Source organism: Parus major, chromosome 2, assembly GCF_001522545.3.
Source record: "Parus major isolate Abel chromosome 2, Parus_major1.1, whole genome shotgun sequence".
Taxonomy (NCBI): domain Eukaryota; kingdom Metazoa; phylum Chordata; class Aves; order Passeriformes; family Paridae; genus Parus; species Parus major.
In genome coordinates, this window is record NC_031769.1 from 95375383 (window position 1) to 95394587 (window position 19205).

At 36.6% G+C, this 19205-nt stretch overlaps 1 protein-coding gene across 3 annotated transcripts in view; it reads right to left on the reverse strand.

Annotated features, from left to right (window-relative positions):
- Window positions 1-244: 244 nt before the first annotated feature.
- The window catches only part of SOCS6 (suppressor of cytokine signaling 6), a 29746-nt gene continuing 10785 nt past the window's right edge, over window positions 245-19205 (reverse strand). For 2 of the 3 annotated variants that reach the window (XM_015619406.3, XM_015619409.3), the window contains exon 2: window positions 245-6268. In XM_015619406.3, coding sequence (XP_015474892.1) covers window positions 4539-6143 — 1605 coding nt within the window. In that variant the 5' untranslated portion in view covers window positions 6144-6268 and the 3' untranslated portion in view covers window positions 245-4538. Of the gene's footprint in view, window positions 6269-7239; window positions 9778-19205 lie in introns of those variants that run through there. The other variant, XM_015619408.3, reaches the window with a different exon arrangement.

Genomic DNA, 19205 nt, shown 5'->3' on the forward strand with positions numbered 1-19205 from the left:
TTATGCAGATCTTTCAAAACTAATATTCTAGTTATATCATGGCAATTTTTTTATTTTGAAAACTAGAAACCAAAATAATTGGTATACAGAAATATTTTGAAAGTCAGCTAGCAAGGGTTAAAAAATACAGAATAGTTTAAATAGTAACCATTAAAATTTAAATGTTTAAGACAGATACTGGAATATGTATCTCAGGATTTTCTTGATTTAGAATGTCATTAACGTATAGAATACTCCACAAACCTTTCTGTGAATGAAATTTTTATTTACACACTGTATCCAGAAGCAGATACATAAATCCTTATACAATTATTTTTCAAAAATGTGCAAGAAATTACTATAATTTTGTTTACAAACCAAAACACATTAAAATCAATGGACTTTGGATAATTCACTCTGTGGCGTGCTTAGTACAAATAGCGCACACCAGGTCTGAAACAGAGAAAAGTGTAAACTACAGCAATCTGGATTGCAAGTATTAACTTCATGGCACTCCATCATCTATAAAAATTCTTTAACCCAACAGGTATTCATAAAAAATTCTTTTAGAATTTTTCATTATCTGTGTAGAATTTAGATCACTTTCCAGATACAACAATGCCATATTTTTCACATTATGAACTACCACCTAGGCCATTTTTTATTTATAAAGAATGCCTGTAATTTTTATTTTTTGCAGTCATAGAAAGATTTCAAGAAATTAAATTGGCAATCATTAATTCATCTATAGCTTAGCTCAGAATTTGAAAGTTCAGTAACAGAGAAATACTTCTCATCATAGCCCATATATTGCTGGTATGCTGTTTTAAATTTATAATTCCAGTATTCACACAGATGAAATGCATCAAAACAAAAACTGCACAAATCTTACTTAGCCCAGCAGTCAATATTCACAGAAAGAAATCAGCTTTAACATAATGCACAGTCAGCTCATCTGAGAACAAAGAGTTTAATTAATAATTGCATTTCTGATCCTTCTGACAGAATTACATTTTGATAAAAAGGTGGCATTCACTATGTCAACAGCAGGATAAGCGCTATATCCTTCAAACAGATCAAAGAATACACATCACTTTCAGTTGTTTATAACACTGGCTTACAAAACAAAACAAAAAAAAAACCTCACAGGAAATTGTGCAAATTTATTATTTCCAAATGCCAGGTGTTGTTTTACTCTTCTAATTGGTAAAGCAGTTATCAATAATGTCAATCATTTTGGACACTTAAAAAAGGAGTTTTATTTTAAAGTTTTGTCTTTAAAAACATTTTTCCTCAATTCAATTGCATAAAAAGCATACCTTCTGAACCCATAAACTGTTGTGCTGAACAAATAGCCATATTTCTACTCTATAAGGATCATAGTCTGTTAGCTTTTATTCCTAGTGTATTTACCTCCAAAGGTCCCCAAAATATCCTCCATCTTCCTTTTTTTTTTGTCAAGGACGCTTTGTTCCTCTAATTTTCATGAAGCAGAAGTCAACACAAGTTTTGTGGTTATTTTGAGTGCTTCTAAGTTGACTCATAACTAAATGTTACTGTGTTTCTTTTATATTAATCTTTTTAATAGGAAATTGTAAGTATCTTTAATGTTTTTAAACAATTTTTTTCTGGGTTCCTTCTCCTGGTTGGCCAGAAACCTCAGTATGAAAAAATACTGTGAGGTTCTGATTAAAGAAACCTGTAAAAATAAGTATTTGTGTCTACTTATTACTGATTTAAAGTATTTGGAACTTAGTAGAAATATCACCACCATTTTTTATTTGGAAGCAAAGTGCTCTACGGTTCTTACACCATAGACCTCAACCTCTTTTAAGTGTTCCTTTTGTGGTAGCTTTATAGCAGGGTGGGGAAATGACAAAGCTAACTTGACCTGGTTAAGTTCACAGATGAAGAACACAGCAAGGAAGGCAATTCAAAAACTGGATAGCTGAAACAGAGGGTTTTTTTAAAAAAACCATCACTTATGAGTGAACAACTGAAATTTATAATGACATGGGCAAGAATTTTAGCATGTGTGTTCTTTCACGTTTTTCACTTCCACAGTAAGACCAGGATATTATAGCTTCAAATATTTAGGTTTCAATGCAATGACTGCTAAATTAATGCATGTGGCATAGTATAAACATATGTTTAATGTATTCAATAGTGGTATTAAATGGCAAAGAAAATATTTTATATACTATAATCTTTCAAAGATTCTGTAGAATGCATAGGCCCTCTAGTATGGGGAAAGAATTTTTAAAGTGAAGAAAATGCCAGAGGTTTTCTTCCAAAAGTATGCATCTGAAATCCATAAAAATGATTTTCTTTTTCCTCCCCACAGACAGAATCAGAACACTGTACCATACAATAGGTTATTGTGCCTTTTTGAATAAAGTTAGTGATCCTGATTCACGGGTGGGGGGGACGAGACATGACTGGGTAGCGGGAGAAGCCAGTAGAAGAAAGAAAAGGAAAACAGAATTCTCCCTTTCATATATCTGGCAGAGCCAACAAATTACATGTATAGACTGCTCTAGATTATTTTCTTTTTTAAGTTTAAAACTTTTTCAGACTAAAGAGGAAATCCTTATTCTCCCTCCCTTAAAAGCAAAGGCAGTCTTATCTACCTTTGATTTACTTTTTATTTTTTAGTTAAACATTATGGTCAAAAAAATAAATTAAAAAAATATAAATTTTGTCTATCAATTCAGGCAACCCAAGATGTAGTGCTATTGCACCACCTTGCAGCAATACTGTATTCACTTCTAAAGTCTCATTTTAGGGGACAGAAATACTAGATTAAATAAGGAGAAGAAAATGACCCAAACAAGAAAGATGTATCAAAGATGGACTTTTTTTCCTAAGGTGATCTTTACTCATTAACCACTTCTTCCAGAGATGGGGAATATGACATTCTAAAATACGAAACAGTGGGGCAGAGGCATGCAAAGAAAGGCCTCTCAGCCAGGCAGAGGCAGGCCTCCCTCCCAAGCCAGCTATGACCCCTTTATAGCAAGTAACTCATAAAAGTGATAGAAACATGGGAGAAAAGAAAACCAAACTAAACAGGAAACCAAACCAAAATAAAACAGGAAAATGCCATGGATTAACCTTGCATGATGAAAATATTACAGTGTAGAACCTGTACTCCCCACTGAAAGTAATTTTTTCCCTACAGAAGGTTAGAATAACTGTAAGCTTTTCAAATGCCAGAATCTTTGACAGATATCATGAACACTTACTTAATTGATTCAATATTTCATATGTCAAAACATATTTCATGACAGCAAACTGAACATTTTCTGCGGTCACTGTATATCCAAACATCTCTTCCCAGTAATTTCAAAGGCTAGGAAAATAGCACTTTAGAGATGCATTTTAAACATCTTCCATTTAAAATGTTACCAGTCCTGTTCCTTCCTCCTCAAAGGACATAGAAAAAAGGGGAATATGTTCCAAAGGACATTAGTGTATCACTGTACTTTCTGAAGTAAAAGAAAAATGTAGAAAAATGGAAACTATAAAATTTCAAGTAGCTTGAATATAAATATGGTAGAAATCATCCTATTAGAAGTTTTACCCCATCCCCAAAATGGCTTATAAATTTACGTTCCCATGATAACAATTCCTAGAGTCTTCCTACAAATCCAGGAAACTTCCCTCCCTTGCTCTGCAAGAGTAAGCAGAAATGTAAAGAAGAAGGGGACCTGGTAGGTGTTCATTTATTAACTGATGGCATGATTATAAAAGGTTATATTTTACAAGACCCCAATACCACAATTTCCTTCTAGGTACTATACATTGACTTTCATAGACTGTTTTTTAAAGGCCATTTTTAGAGGACAAAACACTGAGACGAGAAGAAGGTTGAACCAACCTTCTCAAACACAAGAGTGTACAGACATTACAAGGCTTAGGAGGAAGGCTTTTTTTTTCCCAAAGATATGCTGCATAACCATGTTCTTATCACACAGCTCTGTCTATACATTGGGGCATACCTCTATAGAAATGTCTAATTACAACACTAGGAAACAGTTTTTAACTTAGATGTAAAAATCAGTAATTTAGAATACCAATATGTTCCTTATCCATGATCATTTTTTTCCAGAGGTTGTTTTAAAGGAAAAAAAAATAAAATCCATTCAACAAGTTTCATTTGACTTTTACTTATCGTTGAATACACATGAAATGTGCTTTCAATGCATAAAAATCACAGTGGATAGCAGCAAAGGACTTGGGGGAAATTAAGGAGAATTTGATCATTCACATTGTGATTAATCTGCACATTGATGAAAGATAGCTATTTCACACTTCTAAAAATAAACTTGAGATCATTCTTTCCAACAAAACAAAACAAGAAAAAAAAGCCTCCCAAAATACAGAAAACCCCCCAAAACAAACAAACCCAAATGCATTACTTTTCTTTTACACACAAAAATGAAATATTTTTATGGCAGCAAAAGATTTTGATAATAATGAAAGTCTGTAAACTGTAGTTCAATCTCTTTTTGTTGTTGTTGTTCCCAAAGTGCAAGATGCAAGATTCCCGTAAGCTTTCAGTAGTGCTTTTCCTGTAAATAATCCTTCATTTTGTTTGGCAAAGGCAGTTTTTGAATCAGGTCTATTCTGGTGTATTGACGTATTACAAAACGACACAGGTACTGTAAAGAGCGCACCTGCATAAACCGGGATACTGGATTTGTCAGTCTCACTGGGTAAGTTGCAGATCCAGGCAGCCGGGATCTTGAATAGCAGAAAGCTCCATTTTCAGAGTCCCTGATTGAATGTTCAATTAAGTCAACTATAGATGTATGTCCCTCCACATCTGGCTGTTCATAAAAACTAAACCTACCATTTGAGTGTTCAATTCTAGTATGAAGAGTCTTTCCATGGGAACGAAAACTCAAACTTAAAAGATAACGATCATCAGAACTATCTCTAACGAGAAACGAGCCATCAGGCACATTAGCTAATTTTCCCTCTGCCTCCCAACGTGTAATGGGGCCCCAGTACCATCCTTGTTTTGCAAGTTTTTTCAGTTCTTCTGTGAGGCTAGTCACAACCATAGGACCGCTGTTCTGTACAGAGTCATAAACTCTTCCAACTCCTGGGGCAGTGTTAGGATCAAAATTCAAATGGCAGCGCATACTTTCAGCCACGTGGGCATCTGTGCCATTTAATCCATTGAAGTTCCTTTGGATTTGATTATTCTGCATTGGAGGTAGCAAAGGTGAGAGTGGAGGGACATCGCTATGATTAACTCTTGGGCTTTGCAACATGACTCCTGTGGTACCAATCAACAAACCATTCACCGTCTGGTCCACAAAGATATCCGGTGCAACGACTACATCCTGATCCACTTGGCTCTCATCTTCATGGAAAGCGTTTCCCCCCACTTGAGAAGAAACAGTTGAAACTTCCATGGGTGAGGAACTATCCAGACAGTAACTACGTGATCCTTCCAAAGGATACATTCCCTCATCTAAAGGCACAGTATACTGAATGTAGTCCTGAGGCATTAATCCAATAACTACAGGCACATGTTCATCAATATGAAGATGCAAGTCCCCGTTCTGAGATTCCGTATTTTTTAATGCATTGGTTTGTTCCTGGAACACATTTTCTGACTGCAAATCATGGAAGTCTTTTCGAACACCATTCAGTGCTGGGCTTGGATTAGAGGAATGGACCAAGGCCTTGACTTTCACTTCCATTTTGATGCAAGTCTCTTCTGAATTTGTAGGTCGAAGGGGCCATGGAGTTGGGCTGTAATGGTGATTACGGAGGGAAGTGGATCTCAGAGGTCTTTGAGCTCGCACATCTTTGAAGGTTATTGGAGCAGATGAGGAAGAAAATGTGTCATCATCTGCAGAGCTTACAGATGGTGTGCTGCCTTTGCCTTTCTGTTTTTGTTTTGCTGAAAGCCTCCTTTTTAACGTACCCATTAAACTTTCACTTTTTGATCTATTTTTGCCTCCTTTTTCATCTTCACTATTGACTTCACAGCTCGCCAAATCTTTACCATAGCAGCTGCCAAACAAGGAGTCATCTTTTCCAAATTCACTTAATGATGGCTGCTGAACCACTACAAAGTCACTTTCATCTTTACTTTTATTTAAGTTAAAGGACTTGCGAATTGTTTTGAGACTGATTTTCTTCATTATGACAAGTTACCAAATCTGGCTGATCAGCAGTGCTTGCGGTGATATAGCCCTAACACATGAAGAGCAGCTTCTGCTTCATTTATTTGTTTTATCCAGCCTCATTTAACTCCAAGAGCCATTTCCTGGAAACAAATAAAAAACAATTAAATTCACAAAAGAAATATTTCAAAAATTATCTATAAGGGTTTCCCCCTCTCCAAGCAAAACAGAAATTGCAATACTTTAACAATGGGCATCACATAAAAGTAAAAATAGGGAGCTGACTTTGAAATAATCAGGCTCAAAAAATTAAACTCCTACATCAGCCATGGAGATCTCCACAACTTCATTCTGCTTTCAGCATGGTATTTTTTGAAACATCCACACACCTTATATTACACTCACAGGCACATATATTTAATGCATTTATTTATAATTTTCTAACACATAAACACTCTCTTTCCAAAGGCTCCTAAAACATCCCCACACAAGTAACTACAGAAGATAAAACTACAGAAAACATTCTATTCAACAGAATTCCTACATGCAGGTTAAACTGTGATTGTCCTAAAAACATGGTCATATAAGGTTATTCTTTCTCTACACAAGAAAGTTGAGTAATATTTAGAAGGTTATATATTTATAGATAAACTAACTGTAGTGAAAAAATGGTTTCCTTAATAGCAAAGTAACATACATTTAGAGCAAGTCCCCTCCCGAATTTCTGTGAAAGAAAAGATTTCCAATGTGTTTTAGGCACAGAAGACGAAGTCACAGGTTCTAATTGCCTAAAATTATTAGAATTTTTCTTCCTTCAGTATTTCTGCCAAGACCTAGTGGGCACAGCTGCTGGAGTTCCAGTCAACTCCTCCCACCTGGAATCTTGCACAATCAGGTACCCACAAATTTGATCTTTTGGATTGTTATTTCTCTTGATTGAGGTTCGTCTGTGTTTTTGGATGGCTTGGTTTGTTTCATTTGAATTTCAGCTAGACCTTCCAAAGTAAACAACTCGGCAAACAAGGATTATTATGCATGGGAAAGAGAAGAGAGGGAAGTTGCTACTCGCACAGAAGTAGGTACTACAATTAGTAGTAACTGTTATTCCACGTACCTCCAAATATGTGCGATGTTAGCAGCACAACCTGCAGCAGTAAGCCTGGCTCCAGGCTAAGCATGGCAAGCTGAAGGAGTGTAAGAATCTTTCAAGAAATCTTCCAACCTTGGTGGACTGAGGGGAAAGTAAAACAGCCCTTATGTACGCACTTCCCACTTTTCTCCCAGAGTATCACAATACAAACATACTGAGAAAAATGGTGCAATGGACTGAAATAAGTTTTATCAACTAAACAATACCGTTTTCTTAAATAAGCATTCAAAACTACATAAAAGCATGGAAGGACAATGATTACTATAACCAAAAAGCAGTGCACTGCCTATTGCCATTGCCCAGCCCAACTTCTATGGTCCTCAAGTACACAAGGGCTAAAGGATCATATCCAAAGCAAACTAAAAGGCAATGTGAAGCATCTATGGATTCTGAACTTCGAAACACCTTGAAAAATTTTAAGTAAAGCCCTGCTGCTGGAGGGATGGACATTGCTCCATAAAAAGCAGAAACAGTAAAAATTCATTTACATGGATGGTACCCTAGTCCTATCTGCATCAACCTATTTGAAAGACTCGTTCTGTGGCCTAGTCATAATCTCCAATATTTCCCAAGTCCATCTTTAGAGCACATTTATATCTTTCCATTTCATTTTCTTAATTACCAAATTAAGTAACACTTTCTTTCAATGGGGAGAAACTAAAAGGTTTCTCTTGTCTCAAAACTGATTTATTTTTTTCCAGCAAAGACCAAACATGACCAAAAACTGCCTAGACAAAAGCCTAAGAATCAATTACTTGCTATAAATGAGTATTAAGACCTTAAAAAACCAGGATCAGTATTTTATATGTTCACTAGTTATTTTCCACTTTTAACATATCTGTTGTATCATGAGTCATGAAATTCTAAAACACCATCCTCCATTTACATAATTTGAACACAATCCTGAGTTAAGGGTATGAATTTTCAAAGGTTAAAACACTATGTTTACTTTCCTACAAGTGCAGATAAAGGGAGACTTACATGCCAATAAAAAGGAGACTCAGAATGTCATTGACCTTCTATTCCTCAACTATTTGAATTTTGCCACCTTCCCAATTTATAGAACTTTTTGTCGTATATAACCAAATTAACCTACAAAATGAGTGAAAATTATAACTTTAGGATTGCATGCTTCTCCTAAACTAACAAAGTCAGAGCATTGATAAATTGAGTCATTAATTTGATAAATGTAACTGTGCTTTTGTTTATGTAGTACCAGAAGCTTGGGAACTGTCACATTAGCGTCACCTGTGAAATCAAGTGTTCTCCAACTCCTTCTGACATCTACAAGCTGATACTATTTCCACTTTTCCAGAAATGTTCCCTCCTTCTTGTGGAAGGTAGTGTCTGCAGATACCAATCCCTTCATTCTTATGACCAGTGACAGGACTCAAGGAAACAGCATGAAGCTGAATCCAGGGAGATTTAGGTTAGATACCAGGAAAAGGTGGCTGGGTACTGGAACAGGCTCTCCAGGGAAGTGGTCAGAGCACAAAGCCTGACAGAGTTCAAGAAGTGTCAGGACAATGCTCTTAAACCCATGGTGTGACTCTTGGGGTGTCATGCTCAGAGGCAGTAGCTGGACTCAATTGCCCTGATGGGACCCTTCCAACTCAGTATATTCTGGATTCTATAAAATGCATGGCTTATAAGTTGTATCCTTGTAAAAATTCATGCCAAGATATATGAAAGGTTTGATAATCAACTGTAAAGCACATAAACAACATGCAACTATCCAAAAGCCCAGTTCATTTATGCATGAGAAGACATTAAAAATCTAGTGACAGTCCAGGTCTAAGCTCTCCAAAGTAAATGGAACACACTCACATCAGGACAGCAAGTCTCTAAACAAGTTGTCCATACAGACCCCACGCTATGATACCTGCTATACATATTGTATCCAAGACAGGAGAAAAAAAATACACCCTGAAGTCAAATACCCTAATTGATCCCAATACTCCTCTTTCTTTGCATGTACTTAAATAGTACCAGCTAATTCTGCATTGCATATCAAAGTGTTTAAAAACGCTGTATAAACAGCCCTCAATATATGATACACTCATATGCATGCAAGTATAGAATTCTTTACAGTCTGCATCTAACAGAGCTAAAGCAGAACAACCCAGGCATACACTCCTTCCTGGAATACATTAAAATGAATTATGCAACTTCTTCACAACCCTCAGCACAGCAACAGCTTTGCTAGTATTTTGCACAAATTATGACATGACTGTAGTCTCCCTCTTCCAGTGCCATCTGCTGTACAGGGAATTAGACAGACTAAAAAGAGACAACTCTAGAAATTCTGGCAGGTATTTGCAACTATAAACAGACTTGAACTCTACCAATATATTCCCAAAGCCTGGTGACTATGTGTGCAGAAACACCTGGAACACAGAGACTGAAAATGAGAGATTAATCTAATACAGAAGGAGAATGAGATCTTGATGCACAGAATAATGTGGATGAATGAAATTCAAACTTACAAACTTTCATCACAGGCTAACAAAACAGAGGTCAGGCCTCTGGACGAAAACTACCAGATGACTATCCAGAAAACACCATGTCCTCTTTTGAACATAAAAATAAAGAAAACTAAATTTGCACTTGGAGGAAGAGGAACATTCATCAATCACATAAAATGCAAAATTATTAGTAAAGATAATTAGGGCTAAAAGTTCACTTTACAGGTTGCTTCTTGGAGACCTGAAGAGCAGGCCATGAAATGGCACATTAATTATTATGGTGGCCAGCACTGATGTATGAAAAATTATGGAAGTTTTAAATATCTATCAGATACTGCAAATCTGATTTGAATATACCAACATTTCAGAGTAGTTTCAGTTTGACGGTTTCAGTAGATTGGAATCATATAGCTCTCTCGAAGAAGTGTTTGCAAAAGTACACCAACAAAAAAGTTTGATTATACTGTACTTATTAATTCCTCATCTTTTTCACACCATATTAGGTATACTCATTTCCCAAGACAAATACTGTAGACAATGGTGCCAAACTGCACTACAATAGAAATAAACCAGGATTAACTTCAAAGAGTTAGGATAGAAAACAGCAAAATACAACTCATGTTCAAGCAAAGAATTGTCCTTAAAAAGTTTGATAAAAATATCATCACAAAAATGATTTGAAATTATTAGTCAATACTACTTCAGATAACTTTTCTAAAATAAATGCTAATCTGCTTATTTATTTCCATAAAGTGAAACAGTTGATCACCAAGCTTGATTTTTTTAACCCATATTATCCTGCATTATTCCTGTAAAGTCTGTCTTTCACATAGAAATATATAATCTTTATTCTTATACTGGATCATCAGATGACTTACATTATTTAAATTTTCAATTTATCTTAACATAATTATTAATACTAGGAAAATAACTAAAAACACCTCAAAAGTGACATTTTTTTGTGTTCCTAGATATGACAAGCACTAGGTTCTCATTACAGTCAGACAATGAAGCCTATTATAATCTGCTGAAGTATAAGGTGTTATTCCCCTGCTTTCCCCAAATTCTCAGTGAAATATAATCATGCATTCTTTGGAAGAGCATGTCAAAAACAGCATCTTAAGGTAATGCAGATTTCGAGTGCTGTATTTTGGAAATTCCTAAGTGTCAACATCTTCTCCAAAGTTACTGAATCTATTAATATGACTCATTAAGAAGTTGCTCTCCATACCCATTCCCATCAACTTTACTTCCAAACTGAAGTATGTCTGTATCACTGTTGAAGCTTTTCTTCTAAACATTAAACAAAATACTGACTCAAGTACTGCTATGTACTTTCATACTAGTTTTCATACTGGAACTAGAATTTCAGGCTATATGAGTACAAAAACTACACACAAAATACACAGAGATTCAGTATCATCATCAGTTTTTAAAAGAACATACGCACTACATGGCAACTTTTTGGTTTTTTTTTTACTATACATGCCATAAGCACAATGAAGATGGTGAGGTTTCTCCCTTCACAGATCTTCATGTAAATCCCTACATTATACCCCTTTTCAGTAAGAAGAGTCTTTAAATTAAGTAATCTAAATTCCATTGCATACTCTTACACCTTGAAAACAACAAAAAAAGATAAATGGTCTTAGTAGAGGCTTGCTTGCTAATGGATGAACATACTCCTGAGACGATCACAAATTTTATAAAAGCCCTTCTGACCTGCCTGCCTGCTTTTCTAGTGAGTGCAAGGCTCAGATGTACAATTCATATAAAACTGGAACAAGATAAAACCAGACGAGAAGCTCATCTGGCAGTACATTACATTTATAACAATTTAAGAGTACTTAAAGCCTCCTATTTTTAAGCTAACTAATCAAAGACCTGAACAGTGAGTTATTCACCACAAATTTAAACCTCTACTCTCTAAGATTTGAGCAGCTGAGGAAAATATGGTCAACCTCTCTACAGGACAATATAACTGAACAGGTTTTAGATTACAGTTAAACAGTTGAACAGATTACAACTTAAATCAACCAGCCAACAGTAAGTCATGTAATTTAGTCTTATTATCTCTCCTAATTTGTTTCCTCCTTTTACAAAGCTTAAACAGAAGACAGTCCATGGGCACTTAGCATTAGGACTTCTAATACATTAAAGAGTAGCCCTAATCACTATCAACCATTAGCAAAGAATAACCAAGCTACACCTTTGATAATATGTAGAAAAGTGGGGTAAATTAACAATGAAAACTTGATACAATGGAATTTTTCTTTGTCACTTCTGATTATGGGAATTAAAAATACGCAAAACCAGGCAAACGGCCACTGGAAAAGTCTAGTCATTGACTGCTTTTCCCTGGACTGCTGTGAAAAAGAATGCCCTTTAACATTTAGATTTCCTTGACTTATTTTTTTTTTTTCATTTTCTCTCTTTGAACACTATTTAATCCACGAGTGCTTGCAGCAAGTCCTGTTCTTTCCCATATTTGGTTGCAGAACGGAATATTTTTATCTGATTGGTGGGGTTCCTCTGGGGAGTAACTTAAGGGTGTTAGATGGCATCTCTGTTACAGTTCATATGTGTATATACACTCTTGTAACTACAATAATTACATCACTACAATAGCCAAACCCAGTTACTAATATCAACAGTCCTCAGCCAAGGTTACATCTCTGTTACCCCAAGGATAGATGGCTGAGATCCATGTCTGCCCATGAGCTATGATGGGCACACTAACATGGGGGTGTTAAACTGAAATCTCAACAATTCACACAACATCATGATACCAGAGCTGCTGTTGGAGGAGGAAACTCCAGGGAAGCTGGGTGGATGACAGCCAGTAACCAACTTTAGCCATTCCTGCTAGATCTCTCACAAACTGAGAACCAACATCCAAACAGGGAACCAAGCAGACTGTACTTTTCATACATTTACTAAAAGACAGACACAAGCACCACCTTTCATCACCTTCTTTTAAGTAAACATATGATAATAAAGCATACTGCTATCGAATTGTTTCAAGCATGTGGAAAAAGTAAGTATCAGGAAAATGAAACCACAATTTGGCTCTAAGACCCTGATTAAAAGCAAGGGGAAAAGGAGCAAACAAAAATAACCCAGTAGTTCTATGTATGCCAAGACACTGGAAAAGAGGAAAGTGGAACATTTTTGGTGAATAAAAATGGGGAAGTCACTAAAGAAATCTGATATGTTCATGTGTTTCACTGCAGGAAATCCCATCCATTGACTGCAAATAAACCTTTGCTTTTCGTTTTCACACAGCTGTACAGAAGCAGACAAAGAGTGAGAATAATGCTCAGTCAGGCTCTGTTTTTGTTTCTTACCATTTTACAAGAATGCAGCAGCCAGCCTTGCAGCAGACTGTCTGTCAGCAAAAATTAAGTTTAGTTTCATAAGCAAAGGTTAGACTTCCTGGGAGATAATGCATGAGAATTTCTTTCCAACTAAGGGTCCATCTCCCACTCCATCCTGACAGAAGACAAATAGACCAAAATGTTTCCCCTCCACTGTGAGGTATGGGGTAGCCTCAGCAGGATAATAAGGAGGATTTATGTTTATCCAAGATATTTATGCAATCCTTTTAAACTGTAACACAGTTATGTTAGGAGTCTGAAAAGTTGTAAAACTATAATGCTCTACAAACCAGCATTTCATTTAATAATACAGACCAACATCACATTATGTAAAAGGAGTAAATTTTGAAGCATTTTTGTTCTAAGATGGCAAAGAACAGATTCTCTGCCTACGTATTTGAGAACATAAGTGTTTGAAATTAATATAGTGAAAATAAAAGGAAGACCACAAAAAAACAACAAAAAAAATTGCATTTCTGAGCTTCTTTTAATTGAGAAGTATGCATAAATGTCTAAATGCTGGAGTGTGTGTTGAAATGAACATAACATATATAATTGTATGGATGCAGGTACTAAAACCCAACTATGAATGCAGTTTCATTTTTGAATCCTGAATGATGCATTTCCAAATGTAATTTCAGAAATGCTATCCATCTGTTCAAAGCATATGCCAGAAAGACAGAAAAAATAAAGCAGACCATTATCTCAAAGTGATTTTTTGTGGTCAGCAATAATCTGGCCACTCTTAATGTTAGTGACAAAATAATACAGTTGTGAGAAACACTTTTCCAGCCCTTTCCAAAAAAGGAAAGAAAACACTCAGCAGACATGCAACAGCTAAATACTACCACTTCACATTGACTTATACTGATTTTGGTTTTGCTTTCAAAGTTCAGGCTGGTGTTTCTACAGCAAGCACAGAAACACTGCTACTGTGTACAACTTCCAAAACACAAACCAGACATCTGAAAAGGTCCTGCTGCGAACAAATATTTTGATGAGGAGACATAAAACAGGTACCATGATCTTTTCCTACTGTGCTATCAGAACAGACATTCAACTTCTCAGGCCAAACCTCTGTCACCAATGAACCCCACAGTATGAGTGGAACATACCAAATAGGCAACACAGAAATACACCACTCTGTTAACACACAATACTACATTATGTGTTTGTTTCCTGCTTCCAGGAGGGAAAAAATTACTAGGAAAAAAAAGGGAAGACATCGTGAGGAGAAAGACGAAAATACAGGAAAAGTAATAGAAAGAAAAGCTTCATACCATATGGTACCATTACAGAGATGATTATTCTAGGAGGTATTGAAAAACACCTGGAGGACAACTCAGCCATTGGTCACAGACAGAACAGTGTGTCATGAGAGGAAAGTCCTGCTTGTCAAACCTGATTTCCCTTTATGACAAAGTAACCCACCTGGGTGATCAAAGGAAACAAAATGATGTTATCTTTTTGGATTTCAGTACTTTTTGGTACTGTCTGTCACAAGATCCTTCTGGACAAAATGTCCAGCACACAGCTGAATAAACACAGCATGCGATGGGTGAGCAACTGGCTCACGGGTCGGGCACAAAGGGTTATAGTGAATGGGGTGACATCAGACTGGTGACCTCTCACTAGTGGGGCTCTGCAGGGCTCCATCCTCAGCCCTGTGCTTCTTTCAACATCTTTATAAATGACTTGGACACAGAAATGGAAGAGATACTGTGCAAGTTTGCAGATGACACAAAACTGGGAAGAACAGAGAGATCCTGCAGAGAGACCTTGACAAAACAGAGGGCTGGGCAATCACCAACCATACAAATTTAACAAGGGCAAGTGCCTGACTGCAGCTGGGAAGGGCAAGCCTGGATGTACATACAGGCTGGGGAATGAGAAGCTGGAAAGCAGTATCACAGAAAGGGACCTGGGGGACCTGGTCGATGGCAAGCTGAACCTGAGTCAGCCGTGCCTTGGCAGCCAGGAGAGCCTGCCCTATCCTGGGGGGCATCAGGCACAGCATGGTCAGCCAGGCAAGGGAGGGGATTGTCCCACTCTGCTCTGCATGGGCAGCAGTCTCACCCCAATTCAAGTCCCTTCCAACTCAGAATATTTTGTGATTCATATTTCTGCTGAAAATTATAACGGTTTGCACAGTGTCACTATGTACTACAAATTCTTAAATATTACCATTCTCCCTAAATTATGAGTTATTAATTTGTTATACTCGTCTTTTTTGCTTCTGCCTGTCCCAGTCACCTGATGTGAAAACGAAGACAGAGGAAGTAGTTTTAAATTACCATAGCACCATGCAATGGTGACTGACAGTTTTGCCTTCTTTAAGGTGCAATATAGGATACTCTCTTCTTCAGGAGCAAAAATGAGAAAACAACGTATCAGGAGAGCTATGAAGTCACATTCTCAAGGGAAAAAACAAAACTCAAAAACCCCAAAACACAATGAAACCAAACCAAACCTAAATTTTACTATAAACACCTCACTTGCCACACTATCTAGCCAACAGGTGGCTTCATAGCCCATGTTTGTAAAACAAGTATGTTCACCAGCAAATGGTAAACTGCTCACCTTCCCACTTACATTTATGTCATTTAGGCTTATCTGACAGACAACCAGAAACATATGTAATTCGCCTTTATTCCCACAAATAACATCCACCTGGCATCAAAGATACATAAAAAAAAAGAAAAAAAAAAAAAAAGAAAAAATAATGGGCATAAATTAGCTCCAGGTAATATGATTCCTTTCAAAATATCCAGATGGAAAAAAAACCAAAAAACAACTCTTTTAAAAATAAGCCAAAAACTTGGCGATTAAATTCTTCAAGCAGTAATTCAAATTTAGTTATCTAATATATTCCAATAGGAACAAAAGAAACATTGTTAAACGCTAAAAGATAAATATATTCAATAGCGATTTGACTACCAAATACATGAGCTGAAATAGTAACACCTGAAACAAGTTTTCAAGACAGAGACTGGCTTGAAAATTCACTACACAGAAAAAGAGGATTCTGTTTTTCACGTGCAACACAGTCATGTTCTGCAACTGGAGAACATGTAATTCCAGGAAGATTAATTTTCCTATTTTTCAGCTCTTCTAGAAGGCCCAAACAAACAGCAATACACTGCAGCCTTACCCCATTTTGTACCATTCTGCCTTGGATCTCCTGACCAAGGCTGACTCCAAATTAACCTCCCCAGTATAGTTTTTCATGGAGGCTGAATGACCCTTTGAACTTGTATGACCAGGTAGACGCCCCAGTGTTTTTACAGCTATCGCTCCCACCTGCTTTCACCAGGACACTTTCAATAAGAATGAAAGCCTTCTTTCCTTAGAACATAACACTCCATTTTCTCAATTCAAGCTAAGATGAAGCAATTCTTTATGAGACAGTTAACCCTCTACATAAATGGAAGGATTAAATGAACCCACTTATGGTCTGAGAGGAAAGAACAGTGCCTTGATTAAAGAGAAATAAAAATGGAAACATCTTCCACACATCTGTACAGAGTTCACACATGCAGAGAAATTTCCAAGCATGCTGAGGAGAAAGAAGCAGCTAATAAGGTAATTCCCAGAATCACAAAGAAAAAAGGATTGATCTCTGTTTTGGGACCTTCTTCACTAAATTATCAGAGAGAAATACAATGTATTTGCTACACAGATGTCACAAAGGTCCCACCATTCCTCTCCAGACCATATAGAAATGTTTACTGCCAATACTACATACTCCTTGCCTTGAATCAAGGCATTTGGTTGCCATACAACTCAGATTTAATAAGTTTTCAACCTGCAGACTCCTACCTCCATGGTTTTCCTTTTTTATGGAATTAAATCAATTCACATCTTTAAGTTCTAACAGTGGAAAATTCTAACCAAATACAAATACCAGCAACTGATATTATTCATCCGTACACTGTGAAAGAAAAGTAATTTTTTATTAAATGATCATAGATTTAATTCATTTATTTTTATTAACTAAAAACAGCAACATTTTTTCCAAAGCAATAACCAACTGTGTTACTACAATGCATACATAACATATGCATAATTTGAAAGTGTATGCATCCTTTAAGTAAAATTCACTGATAAGAGAAACAGATATTCAGTGAACTATGAAAGACCTGAGATAAGAAGATGAAAAGGCATTGGCTACATTTAAACAATAATTGCATTTAGTCAATCAAGGTTATTCTAATCTCTGCAATAACAACCAATACATAAAATACTGGAATAGAGTGTCTCATATAAAATAAGAGGCTTCTATTCAAGAAACCAAGTTCCCATGTCACTTCTCAAAAGTTCAACAACAAAACAAGAAATTCAAGAAAAAAAAAGTTCAGGAGTTAGATTCAGAGACTATTGTTTGTTTTAGCATTACTTCCCATAGAAAGAAAACTCAACCATGCAAGGCTTCAGTGTATACCCTGCAGCACCTTGAGTGCTGCCCAACCAACCTTTATCAAATAAGCAAATAGGCTGTCCCCCAACTGAGAAAACAGCCATTGCAAAAATTCATATATTCTTACATATACAAAAATCCAAGGGCATTTCTAAATACAAGAAAAAGTTTCTTTGGAACTCAAAAGCATTTTGAAAACCAAGGAGAAAAGTGACATGAAACAACTCAATTTCACAGAGAGATGCTGTTCACATAAACTGTTTAATTGTAACATAAAAATGTTTACCTCTGACCTTAAAGATACCACCCCCCTTCACTAGAAGTGGTTTGTTACTGTGACCTGTTTTTCAATTCTGATCAACTGTTCAAAAGAGAAAGGCTTAGGAGATACTTTTTATATCACTATATTAAGAAACCAGTAGCACAAAATATTAAACGTTTAAAAAAATGATCTCTAAGTCCCACTGACAAGTTTATTTTTCGAAAATTTAAAACATTTTCACTGAAATAATCACAGTCAACTTCTCTCAGCAACTAAAATCCTTTGCGTTTTCCCTCTTGAACAACATAGTGAGAAAAGTCATTTTATATCCTTTATCTGAACCATTTATATAGGAAACATAGTAGACAATTTCATTATGGTTCAAAGTCTAAGAACTCAGAAGCTGAGAAAAGCCAGAAGAGTCTCCTGACCAATTCTCTTACTTCTTTCACATATGGGACAAAAATGTTTACATTAATTCTGCTCTCCAGCATCCTTTAAAATGGACAGTCCTACCATTTACTTACAGTACACCAATTAAACTCAAAATTCCAGACAGAATTATTGGCATCATTAAGGACATTTTTGCTGTCTCTATGTCCAACATTTAAATGTTAGTGCACAGGCACTCAATGCTCTATTCAACACTTAGTGAGTCAGAACATAGAGCACTTAATTTCCACTGTTTTTAGATGGATTCATAAGCTGAATAATATGCACCATTAGGCAAAACTAAGGTAATTTAATTCTGAAACCTAAATTTTGAATTCACATAATATGGAGTTATGGGAGAAAGGGGTGAGAGCTGCTGGAGTTTTGAGAAAACACCTACCTACCTAAATCTGAATTTTCCCCCACCTCTCTAAGATAGCAGCAGAACCAAACGAGTGCAGTGCCAGGAGTTGACTGCAACAGCAAATTGTTGTGTGCCACAAGACATTACTTAAAGCTTGTGATCCCTTTCAGGCATTTACTGACAATGGAGGAGTAAGTCAAACACACAAGCTTGGGTTTCATCATTCTTTTTAGATATACCAAACCTTTCAGTAAATCTTTGTCATGGAGTTACTTTACCTTTAAGAAAGTTGAAGTTGCTGGGAACTGCCTAGAGTCTTTTCTCCTGACCAATTATCGGTCATTGCTGAAAACTGACAGCAGTTTAGGTCATTGAAAAGTGGGATCAACTTGTGAACCCTACCTTAAAGTGTAAAACCAGAGCTCTCTGAGTGCTCTTTGTTTCCTGGCGGTGAAAGGTAGCAGAGGTCCGGCCTCTCGCTCCCTGCCCGGCCATGCGGCCGGGCGGGGGCCAGGCCGGGCCTGCTGCATCTCCCGGCTGGGAGATGGGGCCTGCGGGGGGCTTGTCCCGAGCCCTGTCTGGGCCGGGCCGGTTCCTGGCTTGGCTGCAGGTT